This window comes from Oncorhynchus mykiss, chromosome 28 (assembly GCF_013265735.2).
Source record: "Oncorhynchus mykiss isolate Arlee chromosome 28, USDA_OmykA_1.1, whole genome shotgun sequence".
In the NCBI taxonomy this organism is placed as follows: domain Eukaryota; kingdom Metazoa; phylum Chordata; class Actinopteri; order Salmoniformes; family Salmonidae; genus Oncorhynchus; species Oncorhynchus mykiss.
The window spans coordinates 14352470-14365067 of record NC_048592.1 but is presented as its reverse complement, the minus strand read 5'-3'; the positions used below and the strand labels follow the sequence as shown (position 1 = coordinate 14365067).

General features: G+C 41.5%; 1 protein-coding gene across 1 annotated transcript in view; it reads right to left on the bottom strand.

Moving 5' to 3' along the window:
• The window catches only part of klhl14 (kelch-like family member 14), a 43653-nt gene extending 32030 nt beyond the window's left edge, over window positions 1-11623 (bottom strand). Inside the window, exons 1-3 of the mRNA XM_021589256.2 lie at window positions 11158-11623; window positions 9365-10268; window positions 3442-3563 (exon numbers count right to left, since the gene is read on the bottom strand). Coding sequence (XP_021444931.1) covers window positions 3442-3563; window positions 9365-10245 — 1003 coding nt within the window. The 5' untranslated portion in view covers window positions 10246-10268; window positions 11158-11623. The remainder of the gene's footprint in view (window positions 1-3441; window positions 3564-9364; window positions 10269-11157) is intronic.
• Window positions 11624-12598: the final 975 nt, after the last annotated feature.

Here is a 12598-nt window from a genome sequence, read left to right as displayed (position 1 = left end):
AGCATAGGACACTAAACTGGTGCAGCAGTCTAAGGCACTGCATCGCTGTGCTAGAGGCTTCACTACAGACCCGGGTTCGATCCTAAACGGCTGCGATCGGGAGTCCCATAGAACACTTTGTAATTACAAAGTGAAAGCAGGTTTTTAGACATTTTTGCAAATGTATTAAGAATAAAAAACAGAAACACATTATTTACATAACTATTCAGACCCTTTGCAATGAGACTTGAAATTGAGCTCAGGTGCATCCTGTTTCCATTTATCATCCTTGAGATGTTTCTACAACTTGACTGGAGTCCACCTGTGGTAAATTCAATTGATTGGACATGATTTGGAAAGGCACACACCTGTCTATATAAGGGCCAACAGTTGACAGTGCATGTCAGAGCAAAAACCAAGTCACGAGGTTGAAGTAATTGTCAGTAGAGCTCCGAGACATGATTGTGTCGAGACACAGATCTGGGGAAAGGTACCAAAACATTTCTACATCGAAGGTCCCCAAGAACACAGTGGCCTCCACCAATCTTAAATGGAAGAATTTTGGAAACACAAAGACTCTTCCTAGAACTGGCCGCCTGGCCAAACTGAGCAATCGGGGGAGAAGGGCATTGGTCAGGGAGGTGACCAAGAAGCCGATGCTTACACTGACAGAGCTCCAGAGTTCCTCTGTGGAGATGGGAGAACCTTCCAGAAGGAAAACCATCTTTGCAGCACTCTACCAATCAGGCCTTTATAGTAGAGTGGCCAGACAGAAGGCACTCCTCAGTAAAAGGCACAATACAGCCCGCTTGGAGTTTGCCAAAAGGCACCTAAAGGACTCAGACCATGGCAAACAAGATTCTCTGGTCTGATGAAACCAAGACTTAACTCTTTGAACTGAATGCCAAGCGTCACATCTGGAGGAAACCTGGCACCATCACTACGGTTAAGCATGGTGGTGGCAGCATCATGCTGTGGGGATGTTTTTCAGCTGCAGGGACTGGGAGACTAGTCAGGATTGAGGGTAAGATGAACGGAGCAAAGTAAAGAGAGATCCTTGATGAAAACCTGCTCCAGAGTGCTCAGAACCTCAGACTGGGGTGAAAGTTCACCTTCCAACAGGGACAAGTCTCTGAATGTCCTAGAATGGCCCAGCCAGAGCCCGGACTTGAACCCGATCGAACATCTGAAAACAGACCTGAAAACAGCTGTGCAGCGATGCTCTACATCCAACCTGACAGAGCTTGAGAGGATCTGGAGAGAGGGATGGGAGAAACTCGCCAAATACAGGTGTGCCAAGCTTGTAGCGTCATACCCAAAAAGACTGGAGGCTGTAATCGCTGCCAAAGGTGCTTTAACAAAGTACTGATTAAAGGGTCTGAATTGTTATGTAAATGTTATATTTAAGTTTTTTTTTTTTTATAATTTGCAAACATTTCTAAAAGCCTGTTTTTGCTTTTTCATTACAGGATAGTACTGTAATAGAAAGCTTGTTCTTTGTATTTGCAGGAGCAATTAGATAATTTGTTTGAGTTCTGTGTGCATTATATACTCTGGAGTTCTACCATCAACTATATATAGTTGACGTCGGAAGTTTACATACACTTAGGTTGAAGTAATTCAAACTCGTTTTTCAACCACTCCACAAATTTCTTGTTAACAAACTATAGTTTTGGCAAGTCGGTTAGGACATTTTTCCAACAATTGTTTACAGACCGATTATTTCACTGTATCACAATTCCAGTGGGTCAGAAGTTTACATACACTAAGTTGACTGTGCCTTTAAACAGCTTGGAAAATTCCAGAAAATTATGTCATAGCTCTAGAAGCTTCTGATAGGCTAATTGACATCATTTCAGTCAATTGGAAGTGTACCTGTGGATGTATTTGAAGGCCTACCTTCAAACTCAGTGCCTCCTTGCTTGACATCATGGGAAAATCAAAAGAAATCAGCCAAGACCTCAGAAAATAAATTGTAGACCTGCACAAGTCTGGTTCATCTTTGGGAGCAATTTCCAAACGCCTGAAGGCGTCAGGAGGAATGGGACAAAATTCACCCAACTTATTGTGGGAAGCTTGTGGAAGGCTCCCCGAAACGTTCGACCCAAGTTAAACAATTTAAAGGCAATGCTACCAAATACTAATTAAGTATATGTAAACTTCTGACCCACTGGGAATGTGATGAAAGAAATAAAAGCTGAGATGAATCATTCTCTCTACAATTATTCTGACATGTCACATTCTTAAAATAAAGTGGTGATCCTAACTGACCTAAGACAGGGAATATTTACTGGGATTAAATGTCAGGAATTGTGAAAACTGAGTTTAAATGTGGTTGGCTAAGGTGTATGTAAACTTCCGACTTCAACTGTACCATAAAATCAATATAATTAGGAATTTTAGAATTATTCAATTCAATGTCAACATTTGCGGGAAAAAATATATTTTAACATATTATTGGGCAAAAAAAGACCCACACAATTATCTTTTGGCTTTGCAAGGTTTTTCAAGACGTCCATGCATGTCCAATTACCAAATGGTTTTATCATCTTGGAGGGATGTTTTCTCCTTCCCTCGCTCTGCTATCTATCTGGCATATTCAATATTTTATAATAATATATTATAACTTAATATTATTGTATTTTAAAGCAGCTGGACAGTAACATGTAATTATAAAATGTTAGATCTACACTTCACAAGATTATTAGATTATTATAAATCTGGCCATGCATCTTTGCCAAGAGATTTCAGCAAAAAAAGGGAAAACCAGGCGGAAAGCTCCACGCCACAGGGCTGTTACTGTAAAGCCACGCTCAGTTTAAAAAAACGTGCGTTAAAAGTGACAGTGATACATCATTACCTCTAGGATTTAAGGAACTCCTTTTGTTCTTCCCTTCATTTTACCTGGAAATGAACCTGTGCTCAAGACAAAACCTTAGGAATGTTCAACTTGAAATAAACCACTTCTTAAAATCCTGTCATTCATTTGTGGTTGAAATCTGGTTAAATTATTATGTTGATTGCTTTTTGTGAATTCAACCCAAAAATCGATTGAAGGGACATTTCACAATTGTGAACATGTAAGGTTCATTATCTTCTGCCCCACCACAACATCAACAAATGTGAATACGGTGTATTTTTATGTTTTGTAGTCAAAAATATGCACACCAGATGATCAACAATGTCATTAGAAGCAATTTTGACATTATCTGGTGTACATTATGTGATTCTAAACAACTATAAGTAGGCAAAGGTTTGTAAACACTTATCTTCCTGTATCTTTCTGACCACAAAACATTGAAACACTCCATTATCACATAGGTTGAAGTTGGGGTGTTGCTGGAGATGATGAATATGAAGTAGAAAAATGTGTACGTTGACATGTTGGCACGTTGATTCCTCTTTATTAACTAAGCTTATAACAGAAAGAGCATATCGGTAAAAGATTGGGTTTCTACTCACTAGTGAGGATCTTCCATGTCTTCTTCTCGTCATCGTAGTACTGGACCAGATTACTGGGGAGTCGATCGGGTCCAGGGGGCAAGCCACCCACCAACAACAGCATCCTCTTATTGGAACGAATCCTGGAGTAGTGTGGGTGAGGAGGTGTTGAGGGTTTCGGGGTGTAGAGGGGTTTGGGATTTGGAGCGATTCGGGTGGAGGCGTTGGGGTGTGGAGGTGGGTTAGGGTATGGAGTGGGTTGGGGGGACAAGAGCCGGGAAACATAGATTACATAACATATATAGATTAAATAAAACAACCAGTTGCACACATAAACATACAGAGAACCGTTTTTGTTGAGTAGAAAGCCAATTGTAACTAATCCCAACAACGTCATTGTGTTGGTTGTCATTGAATTGTAGCCCATTGTCGTGACTTGACTTTAACATTAATCTGAAGACTGTTATTTATCTAATTAACTAACTATGTTTAATTGTTGCCCAATTCAATTAATCATGTAACTAACTCATTAGGATCTGGGGCACCACAAGAGCGGTTCTTTAAAGAGTTACCATCTCCCGAATTAAACTCTAAAAGGTCTTTCCCGGTCACATCTATAACCAGTCAACGTATTAATCAAAACCTCATATCATGTCATTCTGAACAGTCGTAACCTTGCATCTGCAAAAACCTGAGCCTTAATTATGATTCAGTACTACACAAATTGGTTGAATTATTTATTTACTAGCTACTTAAATGGGAATACAGATAAACATACACACTCTGCACCAGTTATTGACTGGAGACTTAACACGTTGAAAATAGGTCCCTAGCGGAATGACAACAACATGGCTTCTTGTTAAAGAAAAGATAGAGAGAAAGAGACACTTAACATTGCAACATTCAGAAACTACTACCACCTAAAGTAACCATATACTTTGCACACGAACCGCCGCCCGCTTTGAGAAAATAATGATGAATGTATTTACGTGAAATGCCTGGGTTCGCCGGGGGTCTCTCAGTGAACCGGGCAGCCTTGGAAAGGGGGTAGGGAATTTTCTCTGCATGCTTGTAAGGCTCTGATAATCCGAAATGGGTTCCAACAAGTCTTCTACTGTTGTCCTTCTTCGTAGTTATCCAGTATCCGGTGACTTGTCGTTGGGTCCTGAACAGAACTACAGAGTTGATGTTCCTTCCATTTTCTCTTGAAGATGCTTCTTTGAAGAAATAATGGCCAGCCATATCGATGGTTCCCCAGTGTGGTGATGAGAGTAGCGTAATACGATGGTTTGAGCTTAAATTCACTTTCGAAGTAACTTTACTTAGGACAGCTAATCCGCCATACCAGTGATTGTCCGGGAGGTGAGTTTATCGTCTCCACCTCTTGTTGAGATTCAAAGTTCAAACCATTTTAAACATGTAGCTGAAGCTTCACACTTTTCTGGTCCCGTGTTAACTTCTTAACCCATCGTTTATACCCTTTGCTCGAAAGGGGCTGTTCCGGCAGGCTGGCACGCTCCCTGACCTCAATCCGGGGCGGTGATTACTCACTGTGCAAAGTTATGGAAAACACTTTTATCATTTTCATATTACATGCACAACGCATAGTGTGGAAACTTCATACATGTAGTGTGTATACTTTCCAAGTTACAGTATTTCCTTCATAACATTTTTAATGACATCACAAAATAACAAACAAAATTACATTAGTGTTCTATAGTTCGCCTCAGACCATTCCCCACGTTCTACGTTAGAAATATTGTTCCACTATTCATTTTTGAATGTGTTAGCGTTTCAGCAGGAAAAAGGGTCTGTTGAAACAAAGCACATTCCTTTGGTGAATCTTGAGAGCGCAGGCCTGGATCTTCTCCCTTCATTTACAACAGGACGTGAATGTCAAACCCCACTAGTTATTTTCTCCCCCCTCTGCAGGTGAGAGGGGGTCTGATTGAAGTTATTCATTGCAAACCTGATCTATTTGGATTATCTGGACAGTCATGACACCAGGGACAGCGCATTTGGAAAGTAGTCAGACCCCTTTCCTTTTTCCACATTTTGTTACGTTACAGCCTTATTCTAAAATGTATGAAATTAAATGTTTTCCTCACTAATCTACACACAATACCCGGTAATTACAAAGTGAAAACAGGTTTTTAGACATTTTTTGCAAATGTATTCAAATAAAAAACAGAAATACATTATTTACATAAGTATTCAGACTGTTTGCTAGGAGACTCGAAATTGAGCTCAGGTGCATCCTGTTTCCATTGATCATCCTTGAGATGTTTCAACAACTTTCATGGAGTCCACCTGTGGTAAATTCAGTTGATTGGACATGATTTGGAAAGGCACACACCTGTCACCTACTGTATATAAGGTCTCACAGTTGACAGAGCAAAAACCAAGCCATGAGGTCAAAATAATTGTCCGTAGAGCTCAGAGACAGGATTGTGTCGAGGCACAGATCTGGGGAATGGAACCAAAAACATTTCTGCAGCATTGAAGGTCCCCAAGAACACAGTGGCCTTCATCATTCTTAAATGGAATACGTTTGTAACCACAAAGACTCTTCCTAGAGCTGGCCGCCTGGCCAAACTGAGCAATCGGGGGAGAAGGGTCAGGGAGGTGACCATGAACCCGATGGTCACTTTGATAGAGCTCCAGAGTTCCTCAGTGGAGATGGGAGAACCTTCCAAAAGGACAATCATCTTTGCAGCACTCCACCAATCAGGACTTTATGGTAGTGTGGCCAGACGGAAGCTACTCCTCAGTAAAAGGCACATGACAGCCCACTTGGAGTTTTCCAAAAGGCACCTAAAGGACTCTCAGACCATGACAAACAAGATTCTCTGGTCTGATGAAATCAAGATTGAACTCTTTGGTCTGAATGCCAAGCGTCACGTCTGGAGGAAACCTGGCACCATCCCTACAATGAAGCATGGTGGTGGCAGCATCATGCTGTGGATATGTTTTTCAGTGGTAGGGACTAGTAGCGCGCACTGCACCTGGCCCGCCACAGAAGTCGCTGGTGCACGATGAGACAAGGACATCCCTACCGGTCAAGCCCTCCCTAACCCGGACGACGCTAGGCCAATTGTGCGTCGCCCCACAGACCTCCCGGTCGCGGCCGGTTACGACAGAGCCTGGAGTCTCTGATGGCACAGCTGGCGCTGCAGTACAGCGCCCTTAACCACTGCGCCACCCGGGAGGCCCAAGACTCTGAAAGTCCTTGAGTGGCCCAACCACAGCCCCAACTTGAAACCGATGGAACATCTCTGGAGAGACCTGAAAACAGCTGTGCAGCAGCGCTTCCCATCCCACCTGAAAATCTTGAGAGGATCTGCAGAGAAGAATGGGAGAAACTCCCTAAATACAGGTGTGCCAAGCTTGTAGCGTCACACCCAAGAAAACTGTAAGGCTGTAATCGCTGCCAAAGGTGCTTCAACAAAGTACTGAGTAAAGGGTCTGAATACTTAAGTAACTGTTTTTTATTTGTAATACATTTGCAAAAATTATGTTTTTGCATTGTCATTATGGGGTATTGTGTGTAAATTGACAAGGGAAGAAAATTATTTAATAAAAATTTAGAATAAAACTCTAAAATAACAAAACGTGGAAAATGTCAAGGGGTCTGAATACTTTCCGAATGCACTGTAACTGTATTCTATATGGAAGATTTAGATAACAAAATAATGTTTCCCATCATGGTGGAAAATCCATATTGGCCAACGCTAAATGAGCTATATACAGTAGATCACAGCTGTAACGTCTTAACAATCACACGTATGTACATGATAATACTTCCTATGTATTTGGTAACAACATGTTAATACTATTGTAACCTCTAAATACAGAAAATCAGCTTTGTAATATCACAGCTGTTTTTTCTCTGAATTTATGATAAATCTTTCAATAAAGCTTGTTTTTCATTCGGTTTCGGTCTAAAGAGGGTTTACAGCCTAAAGATATCTGTTCAATTAGGTGTGAACTCATCAGAACTTTTCTACAGGGTGCCAGGGTTCCATACAGTGAGGCAAATAATATTATGACTGGACAATACACAGTAGATCAACTACTACATAAAATCTTGCTATTCCATTGGCAAAGACTCTCCATGTGATAGTTCTGAGCCAATTGTGCAGCGTATTCTTGAGCTGTGGGGTTGGTTTGTGAAACACAATTTCAGGGCCACATACTTTACTGTACATTGAGTCCAGTCATCTAATTAAGTGCAATGCAATTAAACAACTAACCACAAAGTAACAGTCGTTTAAACAACATTGGCCATTAATTCCAGGCATTTGCATCCGTTCTCGTTTTACGATTGACTAAATGACCGCCCTCTCATGCACCCACTTGGATACTGGCCGACTCGTGTTTTGGGGGGTTATTCTCACCTGCAAATGGCCACTAAACATAGATAAGGCTAATTCATTGAGGGGAGAGAAACAGTGGATTGTGATACGAATATGAGCAGTCTAGACCCTAGATCTGTGCTGTGTCTGGACCCATCTATGGGTATCTCACTGAGACTACGAGGCAATGGCTACATGCTACAGCACATGCAGGCCCTCTCCATTCCACATAACTTTTTATTGTATGTATTTTTTGGAGTACTTTCCGAATGCACAGTAACCGTTTTCTATATGGAAGACTTAGATAACAAAATAATGTTCCCTATCATGGAGAAAAGTCCATATTGGCCAACGCCGGTGAGCTATATCCAGTAGATCATAGCTGTAACATCTTAACAATCATGTGAATGTACATGATAATACTTCCTAATAATAGTGTTACCTCTGAATACAGAAAATCAGCTTTGTAATATCACAGCTGTTTCCTCTCTGAATTTATGATAAAACTGTTTATTGGATTTCCACTTATGTGCTCTATAAAGATATTGTGAGAAAGAAATAGTGAAATTACCCATGCCATAAATTACCCCGGTAAATGAATAGTACCCTACAACTGCAATATAATTGTGGATTTCTATTTTCTACAATACTGTGCAAATATTTTTCCAATCATATAGTCTACTGTTTCTGAATGAAGCAGATAACGTTAGACAAATATAAAAGTCAAAATTGCTCCATAATACTTGAGACTTATAATAACTAAATTGTGTTCTATAAACAACGGCATCATAAAGCACTGCCAATCAATCATCTTCCTGTCAACATCCTGTCCATTAATTATCTCTGAAAATGCTCATCATGACAAACAGACCATGACAAGCATACCTGGCCATGCAGTACTGTATCTCCAATGGTTGTGTACTGTAGGTGAGGCAGACCAAGCAACTTTCCTAAGTATGGATCACTCAGACCTATAACTCTATAACCCATGAGTTGTTTTCCATTCCTTGCTAATAAAGAAATATACCTACTGGTTGTGTATAAATAGGTTATAAGTTATAGGTGATATCTACCCAGGTTATGTCAACACAAATGTTATGTGCTCTTATGTTATATATTTACATGTGTGCCTATATATTGACATGTGTGAATATGTTGAATTCTGTTTTGTGTTGAAGTTTTCCTGTCGCCTTCTCCAAAGTTAGCATAATTATATAATGAGATGAATTTCTTATTTCAGAAAAAATGCCTGAATGTACTGTACAACTATTGACTAAATGTATGTTCCTCCATATGTTCTGCACTTAAAACCTTTACAGAGAAAAAAATATTTTACCAAGAGTTAACTAAGTTATATAGTGTTGCGTTGGAATTGAGATGGTATGCAAAATAAGGTAGACCATTCTAAAGCATCCTCACTAACCCTAACCTTATGCAAGTATGCAATATTAGTACCTTTACTAACCTTTGCTAACAACATCTTACACACTCCTCCTAACCCTTATTTGCGTGTGTGTGTGTGTGTGTGTGTGTGTGTGTGTGTGTGTGTGTGTGTGTGTGTGTGTGTGAGTGTGTGTATCTGTCCTCACCTGCTGGCTGTGGTCTGCCTGCAGTGCTGTCTGAAGGGCATCAGGTGGTAGTTCATGGCGTCCATCAGCAGCTTCTGGCATACAGGGTCACTCCTCATGAAGTCAACCGACTGCACCCTCTCCACCAGCTCTGGGGCCGGGATGAGGGCGAAGCGCAGCCTCTTCATCAGGTCCGGGGCGTAGTGCATGCGAGTCTCCCGGTCATGCTCCAGCCAGAGGACCGACATCTGGAAGAGGGCCAGCTCCGACTCCACCGGGGGCGGCAGAGCATCCAGCATGGCGCACATCTCCTCAAAGTTCAGCAGCAGCACATCTTCCACCAGGTATTTGTTGGCCAGCTTCTTGGTCTCGTCCAAGCCGTGCAGCGCCGCGATCTTGCAGATCTGCTTGTAGTTCTGCACAGAGATCTGGTCGTTGAGGAACTGCACGCTGAGCTTGGTGATCTGAGGGACGTTGAGGATCTTGCTGACCGAGAGCACCTCTTCCACAGTGTCCAGGGAGAGCGTGACATTGGCAGTGTACAGGTACTCCAGCACTAGCCGTAGTCCGATGGAGGAGCAGCCCTGAAGGACCAAGTTGTTGATGGACCGGGGGCTGGCCATCAGCTTGTCATCTGGGGAGGAAGACGGGGTACCACTGCTCCCCTGGTCTTTGTTGTTGTTGTTCCCCTCGTTGTTGAGCATATGACTGCTGGAGAAGAGAGACCTGAAATACTGTGAGCAGGATGCCAGCACGGCTTTGTGGCAGTGGAACTGCTGTCCCTGGGCAGTGAGAGTCACATCACAGAAAAGCTGTTTCCTCCATAGCAGGTTGAGCCCGTGCAGCAGGGTGTCACTGTGTGTAGGGTCAAAGGTGGAGGTTCTATCACCGGATCTGGACATGACTTCCTGACTGTTAACGCCACCTAGGCAACAAATACACCACGCAAGCCATTTAGCCTACCGCTAGCCCATTTATTTGTGAATAACATAACATGATATCATCATTACAGTCAGGCTGGAATTGTCTCTAATACCTTCACGTTATACCGAGCAACATGGTTAAATGGTGGATATACACACGACTGAACTTGTAAACCGTCATGCTGCTCCCTCCGATATTATTCTACAGTGAACAATATCGTTCAGTCCGGTATCATTTGAACTTTGGCTCAGGTCGGAAGAGAAAACAAAAACGTATAGTCCCAATAATGTGCTATTCCCTTGCTATTGTCAGTCGTTCAAGACAATATCATTTTAAATGGACGCTGTTGTTTGAAGCGCACTGTCAAAACAAAATATTATAGGAGATGCTGCATCGCCTTATTATCTTCGATAACGCAATTTAAGTTATTGGATTAGAGGAAAAGGCAACCCCTACGGTGCCGTGCACGGATACTATGCAGCATTCAGCTAACACTTATCGTTCTCCTCTTATCTTGCTGCACTCCCACAATGAGGAAATTTACACATCCACAAATGCACGCACGGAGTGATACAAAAGCAATTAGTTTGTCCCTCACACAGCCGACATCATCACTGTGCGTGTGCGTTTTCCCTTATACCTGAGTTACGACTATTCAAACGTGAGTATCCGAAATTATTAATTCCATGCAGTTATCCCTCAAATATAAATGAAACACGCACATGGGTATGTTGCTGTATAACGCCAAACATGCATTTACTGTATGAAATATGTTTGTAAACTTGATATAAGCGTCCTGTACTACCTCGTTTCATAGTCGCCACATTTTCTAAAGCGCCTGTCACAACTAAATGATGTGAGCAGCTTGCTTGAGAACAAGCCAAACTTACCTGACTTACGATCTTGACAAAAAAAGAAAGTAAAGCTTTAGGTTCCCAATATTCTCACTTGGCTTTCCTTTGTTCTCCTTTTTCTTTTGCTGTATTCCTTTCCTTTAAAAGTCTATGGTCGGTGCCTCAAAATAATGATTGATTTCAACTCATAAAGTCACTATTTCAGGTTATTTGTTGACGTTGGTAATTTGTTCTTCTGAATTAACAAGAAGTGTGTGAGTGTGTGAGAGGGAGCTGTGCTTTCTGCAAGAGAAGAAGAAGAAGAAATATACGTGTGACAAATTATGCTACCAAGAAACAACACATCATTATCCTTGGGCCTGGGGCTCAGTGAGTCGTAACGAGAGTAATAGGAAATCCACGGTTGGGGAGAGAAACGGTCGTGCATGGCCGGTGGAGAGAGACCATGCAGGGGTATGGATGCTGAAGAGACTCGCAAAATTATGGCTCAAGGCTATTGTAAAAACTGTCGAGCGTAAATGACTGCGATTTCAAACATCTATGGAAGAAAGAAAAGAGAAAGGGGGAGAAAAACCGAGTCTTTCCCTCGCTGTAAATAGAGAGAACCGTCAAGTTTTAGTGCGCATTGCTAATTAGTCAATTTCTCTCTGCCTTCACAGCCCGACGACTTTGCTGCTGAGCTGAAACTGCTAATTTCTGGGACCAGCCTTTTTTTGGCTGTGAACTGGATGGATGAATGGCTTGTCTCGCACAAATGACAAAAAGGCTGCCTTAATCTCCATCACCAAAATAACCCCTCATCTCATTCTGCTCCTGCTAGTCCTTCAAAAGATGCTCTATACAAACTTTAGTGCTTTATATGCATCACATTTGAACATAGAGTATCGCATTACATGTATAATACTTGTCAAAATTGAATAATGAAACATATTTTTCTATGTTTGACAAATCATAAGGCCATCATTCCAGTAACCAGCCACATTGTATCAACTTAAATCCCTATGCATAAAAACATCCATTATATTATTATCTAAAAGCAGAAGTTAACTATCAGATACTTGTAGCTTGATAGACTAATTATTGTGGCATGGATATAGTCCTGCATGGATATAGTCCTGCATGGATATAGTCCTGCTGTAGAGCCTACACAATAGAAGGAATGAGTGTAATATGAACCGGACTCACATGATCCATCCTGTGTGGATAGGTTTGATGTAAGTAGATACCCTTTCTATATATTCCGCCTACACATCACTACAAATGAGCCCATACAAAATAGGCCTCAACCTATTTTGACAGCATTTGTAAGTCATTTCACCTTATAGTTGGTGTACATCTAAGGTGTACAACTTGAATAAAGACACACCACATATTTGTCTGATATTTGGTCTTTTATAACTCATGTTCAGGTGGGTCAATGAGTCAGCCATCTTCAAGGCCTCAATGAAGGAGCTCTTGAACACATCTACTGTTATGA